This window comes from Pristis pectinata, chromosome 21 (assembly GCF_009764475.1).
Source record: "Pristis pectinata isolate sPriPec2 chromosome 21, sPriPec2.1.pri, whole genome shotgun sequence".
In the NCBI taxonomy this organism is placed as follows: Eukaryota; Metazoa; Chordata; class Chondrichthyes; order Rhinopristiformes; family Pristidae; genus Pristis; species Pristis pectinata.
Genome location: NC_067425.1, coordinates 27005783 through 27020636, shown reverse-complemented (window position 1 = coordinate 27020636; position 14854 = coordinate 27005783). Strand labels below are relative to the sequence as shown.

Below are 14854 nucleotides of genomic sequence, written 5' to 3'. Positions count from 1 at the left end.
GCAGCCTGTAAGTGTTGTCACGCTTCCGGTGCCACCATAGCAACCCGCAAGTCTTTGGAATGTGGGAGGAAACCGGAGCACCCAGAGGATCCCATGCAGACACGGGGAGAACGTACAAACTCCTTACAGACAGTGGCCGGAATTGAACCTGGGTTGCCGGCACTGTGAAGCATTACACTGAACAGCAGTGAAAAACCAAATTTCCACTCCCCAGTCACCATCCTTCAAAGCCCCATCAGGCAGAAGCTACAAAAGCTTGAAAACACACACCACCAGACTCAAGGACAGCTTCTATCTCACTGTTATAAAATCCTCAAACAGAACTCTTGTACGTTAGTGATGAATTCTTGGCCTCTCAATCTACCTCATCATGCCCCTTGCACCTTGTCTACCTGCACTGCACTTTCTCTATAACTGTAACACTTTATTCTGCACTCTGGTATTGCTTTTTAAAGTCAAAGTCAAGTCCATTGTCATATGCACAAGTACATGAATGCACAGGATGCAATGGAAAAACTTACTTGCAGCAACATCACAGGCACATAGCATACAAGCAGCATTCACAAGAAAAACAAATTATACACAATTTTTACAAGAACATAATTAGAACAAAAACGAAATCCATTTTAGTACAAAGTGGTACTACCTCAATATACTTGTGTCTTGAAATGATCTGTGTGGATGGCTTGTAAATCTAAGTTTCTCTACAGTATCTTGGTTCATGTGATAATAATGAAACAACTCCAATTACCGGTGCTTATCTGGAACTAAATGGCCATCATAACGTGAAAGATGAAGAGGATGTTCTTTGAAATGTGAAGGAGGATCTTCCAAGCTAGTCTTTGTGCCATGATGATATAAACAGAACCACTGTTTTGTGGCTAATGCACCCAACCACAACCTGCAAATAGCTTGGGCCCCTACTGAGCAGAAGATAGGGCTTGAGAGTGTACAAAAGCAGATTGTGCCAAACCAGCCCTGTGAAAGGAACAGGGAGTGAGTAGGGCCACTGAATAGGCTCTGCGCATGGGTGATGGCAGCACTGATACATGTTAAAGGCCCACTTCAAAACACCGTCCAACTCTGCAATCCTATATTTCTCTGACTCTAAGATTTAAAGGGGACCTACAGGGCAACTATTTCCACACAGAGGGTGGTGGATACATGGAACAAGCTCCCAGAAGTGGTAGAGGAGGGTACGGTTGCAACATTTAAGAGACATTTAGTCAGGTACAAGGACAGGAAAGGTTTAGAGGGATACATGCCCAATGCAGACTAAAGAGACTAACTCAGGTAGAAAACTTAGGTCAGCATGGACAAGTTGGGCAGAAGGGCCAGTTTCCATGCTGTATAACACTAATCTGAAAGGTCTACAGGTAATCTGAGCGACCATTGCCAAGAGCCACCAAGGGCCAAAGAGATGGCAATCAAATAAACTCCTTACTTATAATACCTTTAACATAGAAAAATATTCCAAGCTTCAGAGTGAAAAAGGAAAACAGATGAAAGGAAATAACTTAGTGCCCAAATGTTTGGTCAAGACAGGGAGCAGGTCTTGTGAAGGATTTCCAGTGGATGAGATCCAAGCAGCTGTCAGCATGTCCACTGACATTGCAGCAGAGGGTAGGAGTACAAGCACAAGCACGAGAGATTTAAGTCAGGAGAGCGAGAGCCTGGGATGGGGGTACGTAGCTGAACTGTGTTAGAGGGCAGCATTAGAGGGATACAATAAGGTCAACGATGACAGGAAAAATGCATTGGCGGAATGGAGAGCCAGGTGGGAAACGGGCAGCGGCAGATGGGTAGAAAGCACTGGAGGTGGCAGAGAGGACCTTTGTGGGTGGAGGTGGGCACAGGTAGTATGCGGTGTAAAGAACAGCGAGCCTGGTTCAGTTTGGAGTCAGATACATCCAAGGCTGCCAACAGCCAGGGATGATAACTGTGGGCATGTTGGAATGGGTGATAAGGGACAAGGATAATAACTTTGATATATTTTCCCTGAGATACATTACAAGAACAGGCAGAGATTAGTCTTTGATTAACAGTGTTAAATACATGATCAGAAATGCTACAAGGACTGAGGAGGCCGATTCAAGGTTTGGCACTCCAGCTGATTTCTTTTCCTTTCCCAACCTCCAACCATTGATAGGTGACTAAAGGGTTTCAGTGGGAAAAGGAGACAAGGACTGTAACAGTAGGGCAATGAGGACTGGGTAGGAATTAAGAAACAGCGACCCCTCCATCTCATTTCCCCCAACCTACAATGGGCCTGTCAGGCTCATTCAAGTTTACTTCTACATTTGGTTCAAGACTCTAGAGAAACTTTCTACTCCCCCCCCCTACAATTCCCCTCATTGTAACAGGTACAAGTATTCCACTGGGGTACAGTACAGTGTCACTGTATAACATTAGGTGGATAGAGATCTGTCACTATTGAAGATGAAAAATTACACCACACATTTATGAAACTGTGCCTCAGCAGGATGTTGGACCAATACACTAAACAAAAAGGTAATCGTAACACTGACCTGGATTGCCAACTATTGATACTTTCAGAAGTTGCAGCTAGTGTCTGAAATTCTGCCACAATGAAGTCCAAAAAGATGAAAAAAAATCAACAGCAGATGCTAACTGGGAAAAGGCTCAGGAAACAGGCCAGGGCGACAACTTAGTAGTGAGCCATTCAGATAGAGATTCACATCGACATCCACGGTGAGCCAATGTTACAGACTACCAATGTGGCTGTCCAGTGTTAAGAGGTGGTAATGTCGGGAGCTCTGCTACTCACCTGATCCTAGAGTTTGAGGAGCGGACTCTGTAGCAACGGGTCAACATTCTGCAACCGTGGGTGAAGCCACTCAACTCTGGTTTCTCCAAATCTTTGATGAAAGGGCAGCAGTAACTCATTGTTTCAAACAAGCCCGTCTGTAAGCATCCGTAAAGGCTTGCACACGCCACTGGTATCCAAAATTAGCTGTCCTACCACGTACCATAATTGATAATGACCTCACCACCAGTACTGAGACACAAGCCAGTCCACTTCCTGTTACAGCCTGCAAGGGAGGATGCGGGGGGGGGGGGGGGGGGGAGGGAAACCACTGAAGTGTACACCTGTTCCAGCTACAGACCCAGTCGCGATCAGAAGTATCGACTGCACTTTCAGACTTCTGCGAAAATTCCTTTTTGACATCAAGGAGGAATTGATTTGGAGAAGTTAATAACATGGAAGTAGACGAGATTCACAATGACAATAGGAGCTTGCAGAAAATTATTTTTGTTTGGCTGCAACCTCTCCCATCTGCTACGTTCACCTTTGGAACACATCTTTGCAGCTCCATTCACATTCATAAAACACTCCCGATGTGGTCTGATCCACCTGTTTAAAGCACTAGGGCTGGTGGCTCCTGACTGCAGCCCTCCCAGTCCACAGGCTTAGTAACTCTGATCAGTTTGACTTATTCCTCATTTGCAAGATTGCCAAGTTAAAAAATGGGCTCCCACAGTGACTAGCAGCACAGGGGGGGGGGGGGGGGGGGGGGGGGGAAGGTTAGCGATGCTGGGATCAAGAGGCAGTTTGACTGGGTGGGTTGGGATGATGATGACGAAGAAACAGCAGCAGCCAGGAAGTCATGTGATCAAACTTCCAGTGTCGCCCAGTTTGAATTTTTGAGACAAGGGATCTGTCCTTTATCTACTTAAGGAACAGCCGCATTCTGATCTGAATAGCAATATCCATTTTGTTCATAATCAGCAACCTAATGTTGTCAATTCTGTGACGGAGTGTCATAGACCTGAAACATTGAGTACTTCTCTTTCTACAGAAGCTGTTCAACCTGCTGAGCTTTTCCAGCATTTTCTGTTTTATTTCAGATTTCCAGCATTTAGTTTTTTTTAAATTTTTGAACTTACAATTCATGACACTCGAGGGCATAACAGTGCATGGAACAGCCTTCATTCACATTCACTGTTGGTTATAAATATATATAGTAGTTATTTAGTTTCTCTCAACCAATCTATTGAAAACCATGTTCCTTTGTACCTTCCTTTCGACGACATCAGGTACATGATGCAGTGCTAAATCCTTTGCTAAATGTATTTATGTAAACAATCCTAACTGCTTAATTAAATACATTTCCCCTCAGACAAGAACATAGAATTCCTGGTCTATCTATTCTCAAATCTCAAGCAATTTAATTAATATATTCCTAAATATACAGCACGCAAAGTCAATTGATCTCTCTGCCTACATTTATTACACTATTGCAGTTTTAAAAGCACTCATGTTTGATGTTGCTCCAGTCACACTTTCCATGAGGCATCCCAGTTTTCTTTAGAAAACATTTTGCCCCATGAACAAATGTAGTTGTCGAGTTCGGCTGATATTAACCCTTAACTTTGAGAAGTCTGACTGATGCAGACACAAATCCATGTTATTGTGATCTGGGCTCCATGGGACATACAGTAATGAGCCCAGCTTGTAACTGGAAATGAAACTACACAGCAGTTTTGTCAGCATTAAGAAACAGAAATAAATCAAACTTTCCCAGATTGAAACATAACAGTCATTTCGCATGATAATGAGTCACTGTGCACCACCCTGGAAATTCAATCAGGCAATTCCAGTGTCACACAGTGTTGTGCTGGGGATGCACAGGATGACATCACTTGCTGTGTGATGCTCTTTTGAGCCTTGGAGAAGTGGGACCACAATAACAGGAAGGTGGCTGTCACTCCCAGGGCAACAGGGTCCTACTCCACATCAAATGAACAACTGAAAAGACTGCAGATGCTGGAAATACAAAATAAATACAGAAAATGCAGTCAGGTAGCAGCTGGAAAGAGTTTCTGAGTGTTAATGTTTTAGATCAGAGGCCTTCATCAGAACTTTAAGAGGTAGAGAAGGTGCAGAGAACATATAGAGAAGGATGGGTGAGACCAAGGGAATATCTGTGACAAGGTGAGGTCTATTTGAATGGGGCAGTTAGGGGTGAGTACTCTTCTGTGTTACATGTTGCTAATAACAGGGGTGTGGGAGCATGTCCGGTGTGGTGGGTGTGTCTGTCAATTCTATTACTAGAATATATTGCTAAATATACAGCACACATTGCAGGCGGAGCTCTCTGCCTACATTTATTACACTGAAGTTAAACAGTCAACCATCTGATTTTACCTCAGGTTCTCTCTCTATTAGTACAGGCTGACCCACTGAACATGTCCCACAGTCCTGATATTAGCAACACATCATACAAAAGCACAACCATCTAATTGCCCACATTAACCCATTTAACCAGACCACACTATCACACATTCCCTCTTCCTACCCATCCCTCCCACCACCCTCACTGAAAATTAAAACTACTTATTTCACCCCAAGTCTCCTTTGTCCTTTCTCAAATGGTCTTCCACCCAAAACATTCTGCTTCTTCCCCCCACACACCACCTCCCTCCACCCACAGATGCTGTCTGACCTCCAGAGTGCTTCCAGCAAATTTTATTTCTTATTTCAGTGCTGGACTGGAAGTTAGGGTTCCCCATTACTGTATCAATTCCATTCCCCCCCCCCCCCCCCCATTGCAATGATTCCTACCCACTTCAAACAAAAGTATCTGGGCCTGATCTCCTTCCCTACTGATGTGATGCTATTGCCGATTCTGAGCTCCCTCCCACCACCACTGGTCCTCAACCAAACACTGCACTGATCTCCCAGGTATCCCTCCCTCCCACTCCTCCAATCAGCCTATTAGCTCCCAACCCCCACAAAATGCCAAGCCCCAATTCACCAGCCCCACAAACCAGGGTTTAGAACTCCAGTGAAGGTTTGTCTACATTTCCCCATTATACAGTCCCAGGTAGATTGTAATAGAAATATTATTACAATCTGTCTCACTGATGGAGCAGAAAAGAATAAGGAGCAAACAGACCAGGCAGTGGTTTGTAGCATTATAAATGCAGTCCTCAAGAGGATGTAAAACAAATGACACCAAGCTTTATTAGGAGGTATCAGAACAGGAGATTTTGGTCAAATGCAGAATTTTAAGGAGTCAAATCTCTTCTTCCTTTAGGGGGAAAATTCCTGAGCATTAGCATCCAAAAGCAGTGCTGGAACTGCAAGATGCAGAACTGTGCAGTTGCTGGAAATCTGAAGTTAAAGAATGCTAGAAATCCATTGAGAGGGGAAAAACCTGAGTTAATGTTACAGGTGCAAAACTCACATCAGAACTGGCCGGTTATGACACAAACAGGGAGGGCTGGTTATCTGATATTGTCAAAGTTGATGCCCAGATAGAAGACAAGGTGCTCTTGCTCAAGCTTACACTTGGTTTCCTTGGAATAATGTAGGAGACCAATGACAGTGGTCAGGGTGGGAGTGGAACAGAATTAAAGTGAAATACAACTGGAAGCTCAAGGTCATCCTTGGGGACAGAACAGAGGTTTCTGCAAAGTAGTCACTCAATCTGCATTTGTTTCTCCAATGCAGGGGAGAAGATTTTGGACAATGAATGGAATGCACTGAATTAAGAGGAGGAAAAGGAATCCCTGCTTCGCATGGAAAGGCTGTTTGGATTCCTTGGATGGGTGGGAAGTGAAGAGATAAAAAGGCAGGTATTGCATCTCCTGAAGTAGTGTGGGAAGTGACGTAGAAGGAAGAGCAAACCAGGGAGTTCCAAAGGGAAAGGTGCCTTCAGAACGCCGGAAGGGAAGAAGGGAGATGTCCGTTACCTTCACTTTCCATCCAACTCCTGCTGTTTTTGGTCTCCTGCACTGTTCCGACAATGCCCAAAGCTCAAGGAACAGCACCTTGTCTTCTAGGCAGGCAAACTCCAGCTCTCAGGAACTAATCTCAGATAACCAGCCTTTCCTACTTGTGTCAAAGACAGTCAGCTCTGATTTCAGGTCATCCACCTGTAGCAGTAACTCAGTCCTTCTCTCTTCACAGATGCCACCCAATCCACTGATCATCGTTGGAATTCTTTCAGGTCCGATTTCCATTAGCTGCAGTGTTATAACCCTCACTTCCAGCATTGTATTTTTCCTCCACAATCCTCACTTATCTCCCATTTACACCCCCTCCAGACAGATCAGCAGGGATTCACAAGCCTTCAGTACCCTCTCCTGGACAGCACCAACAGCAGTGCACTTACCAGACAACTTTGGTTGGTCTCCATCCTATCACAGACATCCCCTTTGTTCTCTCCACCTCTTCCCCTTCTCTGAAACTTAGAATGCACTCATTTTCTCACTTTTCCATTTCTGCTGAAAGGCTGTCTGAAACATTAACTGTATTTCTCTCTCCATCAATGCTGTCCAATCTTTTGAGCATCTCCAGCAATTCTTATTTCATGTTTTTAGAGCTCGTAGTTTTTGCTTTACTAACCTACAATGGTTTCACACAGATGCACAAAGTTCAATAGGCTATAATGCAATCCTATATACATAATATCTAGCAGGCTAACATACAATGCTATACACTGTGAAAAAGATCAATTAAGTTCAGCACAACTCTTACAAGTGTCTTGCAGAATTTCTCTATAATATTCAGAAATACTGTACTACATGCTGAATTTAGAACAGTGTTTGATTTAGGAACCTTACATATGGCAATAATTCATTTTGACTATAATATCTAACTCCAGCAGACACGAGGTCACATATAGATTTATATTGTACATTAACCTAGTACATTATTTACACACTAAATCTCCCAATGCTATACAAATATTCTGCATTGCTGCATCAAGGAACAGATCAGACCCTACCAGCACTGCTATGATTCATTAACTATGTGTCAATATATTTTGGCACAATTATGTGCAATATATTAATTGCACTCTTGATGTATATTTACTGGTACAATTACTTCTCCCAAAAGTTGCATATGTGCCAACACACCACTTGAGCAATATCTTTATTCAAATTACTCCAACACCAAGTATTTTCCTAAGTACTTCACTCTAGCCATGCAATTCAAAAATTCACTTCAGATGTACACTAATATGGAAACAATTTTGAATACAAAAGCAAAATAATCATGCAAATTCAGCAGCATGTGTGAAGACATCTAACATCTTCAAAACTTAAAAGAGATGAAAGTTTACAAATGTAAAAAAGTGGGGAAGGGAAGAAAGGAACAAGACGCAATATGAATGGATGAGGAGGAGAGTGGCAACAGAATGAACATGGGTCCAGTAGGATTACTATTCTGAACTCTTGAGCTTGACATTGAGCCCAAAAGCTGTGATGTATTCAATAGACCACAGAAATCATGGAAATTCATAGCATAAACAGGTCAATCAGCCTATGGTGTCCACACCAACCAGAAATGGTGTCAATACCCAGCTCTTGGACCGCTGCCCTACGGGTACCTTCAGGCAGTACGTTCCAGGCTCCTGCACTCACCAAGTTAACAACCTCAACTCCCCTCTAATCCTTTCACCAAACCATTTATATCTATGCTCCCTACTAAATGGCCTCTTTACAAAGTGCCATAGGTCTCTTCTGCTTACCATTGGGGCCTCTCAATTTCAACACACACGTTGAATCTCCTCTCAGTCTCCTTTGTTCCAAAATAAACAACCTCAACCTAGACAGTCTCAACACACAGCTACAAGCCTCGAGTCCTAGTAGCGCCCCATGAATCTCTGCAACCTCCTTAGCCATCACATCCTTCGTTTGGTGTGGTGACTACAAGTGGCGATACTTAAGGACTCAAAAGTTTTTCCCCCACAGTCATTTATATTGATGTTCTTTGACTAAAAGGAGATTGTATTTAGAATATCAAATTGAAAATAGTACAAATAATTACTGTTTCACCTTGAACGAGTTTGGGGACCCTGAATGGCAAGGATGTTTGGGGGGGGTTAAAAAGGGCAAGAAGTACATTTTCTATCATTAAACAGGAACATCATGGGAAAGAGTTTGGTGTGTGTTAGTGCAGCAAACTACAGCTTCCCAGATGGAATGGTCCCCTCAGAATACAGGCAAGGACAGGAAGGGAAAAGTGTATTTAGCAGTGGTAAATTGCAAGGATTGGAAACTATCCATTGAATTCGAGAGATGAGAACCTTATCACAGCTGTGGGACAGAGAACTGCAGGAAATGCAGGCACAGTGAGGACCTCATCAGCTATTATGGAAGGGAATCTCCAGGTGAGGATCAAAAATATAACATCAGAAGTATTGATGTGGAAGCTCAAAACAGAAGTGAAGACAGAAACTGGGGCAAAGGAATGAACTTTCAGGAAGCAGGGGGGCTTGAAGCGTAAACAAGGAAGCTGTGGGAATCAGTGGGCTTGCAGCTGATACTGGTCACTAACAGATCCGTTGAAATATGGGAGGATGAGGGAGGGTGAGAGTCCGATGAACCATGCAAAGGTTAGGGAACCGGCAAAGTTCTCAGTTTATGCAACAGAATGTGAAAATGATAGTGAATGAATCTGAAAAAGTGCAGGGGACCAGAGTCAGACCAAAACCAAGACAGAGTCACTGACCTCACCTCCCGAAATCCTCCTTCACAACCTCCACCCTAACCATGCACAGCCCCCTCCACCAGCTCCTCAGGATCCACAAGTAACCCATCATCTGTCTATTCCTGCCCAACACTTTGTTTTATTTCAGATCCAATATATGACTTTTAGACTTCTTCCAACTTTTTCCCCTCCCCTTTCAAGTCTCTTCCAACATATTTAAGGGACCCTGGTGTTTATAGATAGAGTCAGAGTGCAAAAGCGGGGAAGTTACCTTATGGAGTCAGAATAACACAGCATGGAAACAGGCCCATCAAGCTAGTCCCATTTCCCCGCATTTGGCCCATATCCCTCTAAACCCCTCCTATCCACGTACTTAATCAAATGTTTTTTTGAATGTTATTGTACCTGCCTCAACCACTTTCTCTGGCAGCTCATTCCATATACACACCACCCTCGACGTGAAGAAGTTGCCCCTCTTTCACCTCTCACCTTAAACCTATGCCCTCTAGTTTTTAATTCCCCTTCCCTGGGGAAAAGACTATGTGCACCCATTTTATCTATGCCCCTCATGACTTCCTTGAACCTGTAATGTTGTTTAGGTTACAACTAGAATGTTGTGTCCAATTTTGGTCACCTAACTTTAGGAGGTAGCTTTGAATGTGAAGGCCCCAGAGGGGAGTCAGAACATTTACTACATTAGCTCCAGAGATGAGAAGGTTAGACTGGAGAAGCTGGGGTTGCTCTTGCAGCAAAGAAGATCAAGAGATTTGAAAGTGTACAAGATCTTGACTGGTTCTGATAGGACTGATTAATGAGCTGTTCAAAGACAAGGATGCCCAAGTTTAAAAATTGTGTTCTACAAGTCAAAGGGGGGTAGGAATGTTTGCAACTTTTAGAATTGATCAGGACTTCCACAAGGGAAAGGCTCTTGAGAAAACCAAACCGCAGGGTTATGGGAAATGGGAAGGTCAGGATTGTCATCCTATGGCCAGGCATTGACTCAACAGACTCCTCCTGTGTCTTAACAATTCGCAGCATCTCCAACTCGTCCCTTCTCCATTTCAAAGGATCACCAGGAACCAGATTCATGGCTACTGCGTACACTTCCTCCTCCCCACTTCCAGTATCTGCTTCCATCCCTTTATTTCTCAACCACAGCCGTTCTGGGAAAGCCACCTTCAACCAGTACTTCTGAGAAATTCCTTCTTCCTCAACCAAGGAGTCGCCTTCACCAAGGGTTGACGGGGGTCTCAACCATATCCATGTCTTTGCTACACTTCAGCTCTCAAATCTTTCTCCCTTCCAAAACTATAACAGACCATCTTCCAAACCTTCAATATGATGAGACCAGCAACACGTTTTCTTGCCCCTTTTGAATATTCCAGAGGCACCATTCCCCTGTGGGACACCCTGAGTAGTATCTCCATCCTCAGAGCAACTGCCATGCAACTATAGAAGATGCAACACATGCCCCTTCACCATCTCCATCTCCACTGTGCAGTTCCCCACTGTTTCTGGGTGAAACAGCATTTACTTGTACGCTTCAATTCACTCCATTCAATTCACTGCTCACAAGGTGCTCTCCTCAGTGCTGGGGAGATCAAACGTAGACCAAATGACTGTTTAGTGGAGACACTGCCAATCAATCCACATCTGACCATGAGCTCCTCTTCACCTGGAACTTTATTTTGCTACCTCATTCTGACTTTGGTTCCTTGGGCTGTCTCAACAGAGATCAACTTAAGTTTGAGGATCAGCACCATACACAAAATGAATTCTGCTGGTCGAAGCCAATGGCTTCAAATGGAACTGCCGCCATTCGCTCATTGAAATTAAAGCCCTGTACTCCCAGATTCAGACTGAAACACACAGGTCCAAGCCCTACTGATGCACTCAGGGGGTTGATTCACTCTACCTCAAGAAGATCGACCCAGAAGCAGGGCCCATTCTTGCCAAGATTTCCCTCATCATTCTAGGGGAAGGAAAAGCTCTTTTGGTTCTGTGCCAGATGAGACCAACTGCAGGATCCAAAAAACACACCAACTTCAATGGGGTTTGGACACAAAGATCTGGGAGGTAATGGGGAAGGCAAGTTATTTTAAAATGAATGTGCTTTACTTTAAATTTTACTTCAAGATGTATTTGTGTTTCTCAGTTGACTTGATTCCCTTAATTTTCATTTCTTAAAATAATTCACTTGAATTAAGAGCTTTGCAATGTCTCAAACTTTCAGCAGATGTTTAAAAATTTGAGGCCAATGACTGCTTTCACAGAAGGCAAACCCCTGTCTCCTGTTGGGGTGTTTTCAGGGCAGACCAAGCACTACGGTAGCCAAGATCCACACTGCTGGACTCTAGAGGATGGAGGGCCAGAGAGATAAGCCCCCCACCCACATCCTGCCCAGCAAGAGCTCTCCCACCCACCCCTTACCCAGTCTAACAAGGTATGTGGCACCCCCAAATTCCACACATACCTGGCCCAGGTAAGTGCAGACATGTGGCCTTCTGGATGGGGCTATGGGACACCAGATCGGCACGACCCTCCCCAGCAATTCCAATACCCCCATGTACACGTTTGCTTTCCCCACTACTACCTTTTTTCACCTTGCTGTTACCATCATCACCTGTGTTTAATTTCTTCTGCCTTCCTCCCTATCATGGACCTTTGTTTGTCCCCTATCCACATCTCCTTTTCACTACACATCAAAAAGCATTCACCTCAACTTTTCCCAGCTCTGAACAAAGGTCAAGGACCAGAGGTGTAACTTTCTTCCTCCTTCCACAGAAGCAGAGCGTGTTCTCTGTTTTTATTAAAGCAATCAAGGACCATCTTGAAGTTCTCACACAGGCAGCTGGAAAATTTCACCATTAATATTCAAAACCCCACGATTGTTTAGAAACCCAAGATGTTAGCCAACCGAAGCATGAATAGACCATTCAGCCCCAAGCCAGCTCCACCATTCAATGAGATCATGGCTGATCTGATCTCAACCTCAGCTCCACCTTCCTGTTTGCTCCCCATAATCTGTCTCTGCCTTGAGTAGTCAATAATTTACCTCCACAGCTTTCTGAGGAAGAAAATTCCAAAGACTGAGTTCTCAGAAGAAAATCCACATCTCTAGAGTAAAGAGGCAACCTCTTATTCTGAAACTGCCCCTTAGTTTTAGACTCCCCCACAGCATAGTGTCACGTTATACACACACAATTACACTTAGTGTGATACATCTACTATGCATCATGTACTGTACTCTTATGTACTGAACAGTAGATTTTGTACAGCATGTACTATATTACAGACAGTATATGTGCAGTGAATGTTACACAATGTTCTCAAATGCAATTTACAGATTTCTTTTGGGAAAAAATAGACAAGAATTAATACTAACAATGCACCGTACACAAAGAGGTAAGAGCTTGGGTGCCTACCTGAAGCAGGCGTTGTGCCAGTCTGTATTAAGAGCCTGAAGGTACTGACCATCATAGATGGACCGGCCACATCCCGCACAGCAAGGCAAACATCCCCCTGCAACCCAAGACAGCAAATTAACACACAGCATAGCAAGTGAGCAACGTGCCCTTCACTCGCCCACCGGCAGGCCCGGTGTACACACACAGAGAGCAACTCAGCGACAGAAGGCCTGGGAGGGCAGATGCACCCAGCTACAGGCACGGAGACAAAGCACAAAGCGGCCGGATGGTGCCCCAGCAAAGGCCATGCGCTGTGCTGCAGCCGGGCGTGATCATAAATCACAGCCCAGGAGAGCATGCAGCCAGAGAGCGGTGCAGATATCCACACGGTGGGTCAGCGCCTCCAGGGGAGGGCGGGCAGCGACCCGCTCCGATGCAGATGAAGGAAGACGGTGCAATGAATGGAGCCGAGGGCAACAAAGTCCTGTGGCACCGGGCAGGGCGATGCAGTGGGTCGGCGTGCCCGCAGCCACACACCGTCCGGCCGTACCCACCCTCCTCCTCTCCCATCCGATCGTCCCTCCAGGTGCAGCACAGCAGCATCAACCACATCCACGCCCGGCAGTCTTGACACCGCTAAACCAGACTTTGTGCCGACCGAACCGGAGCGGACACCCAGCCGCTGCTCCACTTTCTGCACTCACACAGGCGGCGGCGAGCTGGCCGACCGCTGGCTGCTCCGAGGACTCGCAGGAGAATGTCTGGAAGCTGCACGCCACACCATGCAGCGCCCAGGACACGCAACTCCCGCAGAAAGATTAATCACAGTGCAATCCCCACAGTAAACAATCACAACAGTGCAGAAACGGCAATGCAATCCCGCAGCACTCTGGATTTACACTGGTACACCCCACTGCAGCGCTCCAGTGTACACTAGCGCAGCCACTGCAGCACTCCTGATGTACACCAGTGCACCCCCTGTAATACCATGGATGTACACCACCCCATGTTCTCCAGATTTACACCCTGCATCTGTTGCGGCATTCCAGATGTACCTCGTATAACACTGTGCATGCACACTGATATACCCTTGCTGTTACCTTTAAGGCCTGAATTTCATTCCCATGTCCACAGTATGTTTAAATGGATTTATTTTCGATTTAGTGGAATCCGTACTGCATTTTGGGTACAAGGACATTCCTACAGAAGTCCTAAAGGTCTCACAAATGAACAATTCGTCATACTGCAACTCCAAGCACTTCGTAATGGGGTCAGAATGTAGTCGATTAGTTGTAAAGTCGTACGAATTGACTTATCTGAACTGATGGTAAATAAACCTCAATGCAACCTGAACATGTTCAGCTGCTTCTGCTTATTACAAATAAACGCTGAAGCTGTTAACTTGATTGTTTACAGGACCTCTTTACCATCAATTTGTTAGCATAGATTAAATACATTGGTGTTTTCAATACAGAATAAGGAAGCAAAAATAAAAACAGAAAATGCTGGAACTACTCAGCAGGTCAGGCATCATTTGTGGAAAGAGAAACAATTAGTGGTTTTTGGGGAGAAGAGGATTCCTTCATCAGAATTTTGTCCCAGTTCTGACAAAGTGTCCTGGAACTGAAACATTAACTGTTTCTCTTTCCACACATGCTGCCTGACCTGCTGTGTGTTTTCTGCATTTTCTGTTCTTATCCTAGCATCAGTGTTTTTTTTTATTCTCAATGTTTTTTTTGATTTTCAAGATAGAGCAGATGCTGAAAATCTAACACCGAAATAGCAAATCCTAGAAGTAGCAGAAAGTAATTTGCTGAAGAAAGGAATGGAGAACATTTTGGTTTGATGACCTTCTATCCATACTGAAGAAACAGAAGAAAATCAAAATTTAAGATGCCGAAAAAGGGAAACATTGAAATGATGGAAGGGATGATGTTGGAATACTCAGCAGGATCTATAGAGAGAAACAGAGATAATATTT

General features: G+C 44.4%; 1 protein-coding gene across 2 annotated transcripts in view; it reads right to left on the bottom strand.

Annotated features, from left to right (window-relative positions):
* limk1a (LIM domain kinase 1a) overlaps positions 1-14104 on the bottom strand; it is a 46568-nt gene extending 32464 nt beyond the window's left edge. The window contains exons 1-2 of one of the 2 annotated variants that reach the window (XM_052035747.1): positions 13428-14104; positions 12892-12988 (exon numbers count right to left, since the gene is read on the bottom strand). In XM_052035747.1, coding sequence (XP_051891707.1) covers positions 12892-12988; positions 13428-13485 — 155 coding nt within the window. In that variant the 5' untranslated portion in view covers positions 13486-14104. Of the gene's footprint in view, positions 1-2788; positions 2912-12891; positions 12989-13427 lie in introns of those variants that run through there. The other variant, XM_052035748.1, reaches the window with a different exon arrangement.
* Between the last annotated feature and the right edge of the window lie 750 nt (positions 14105-14854).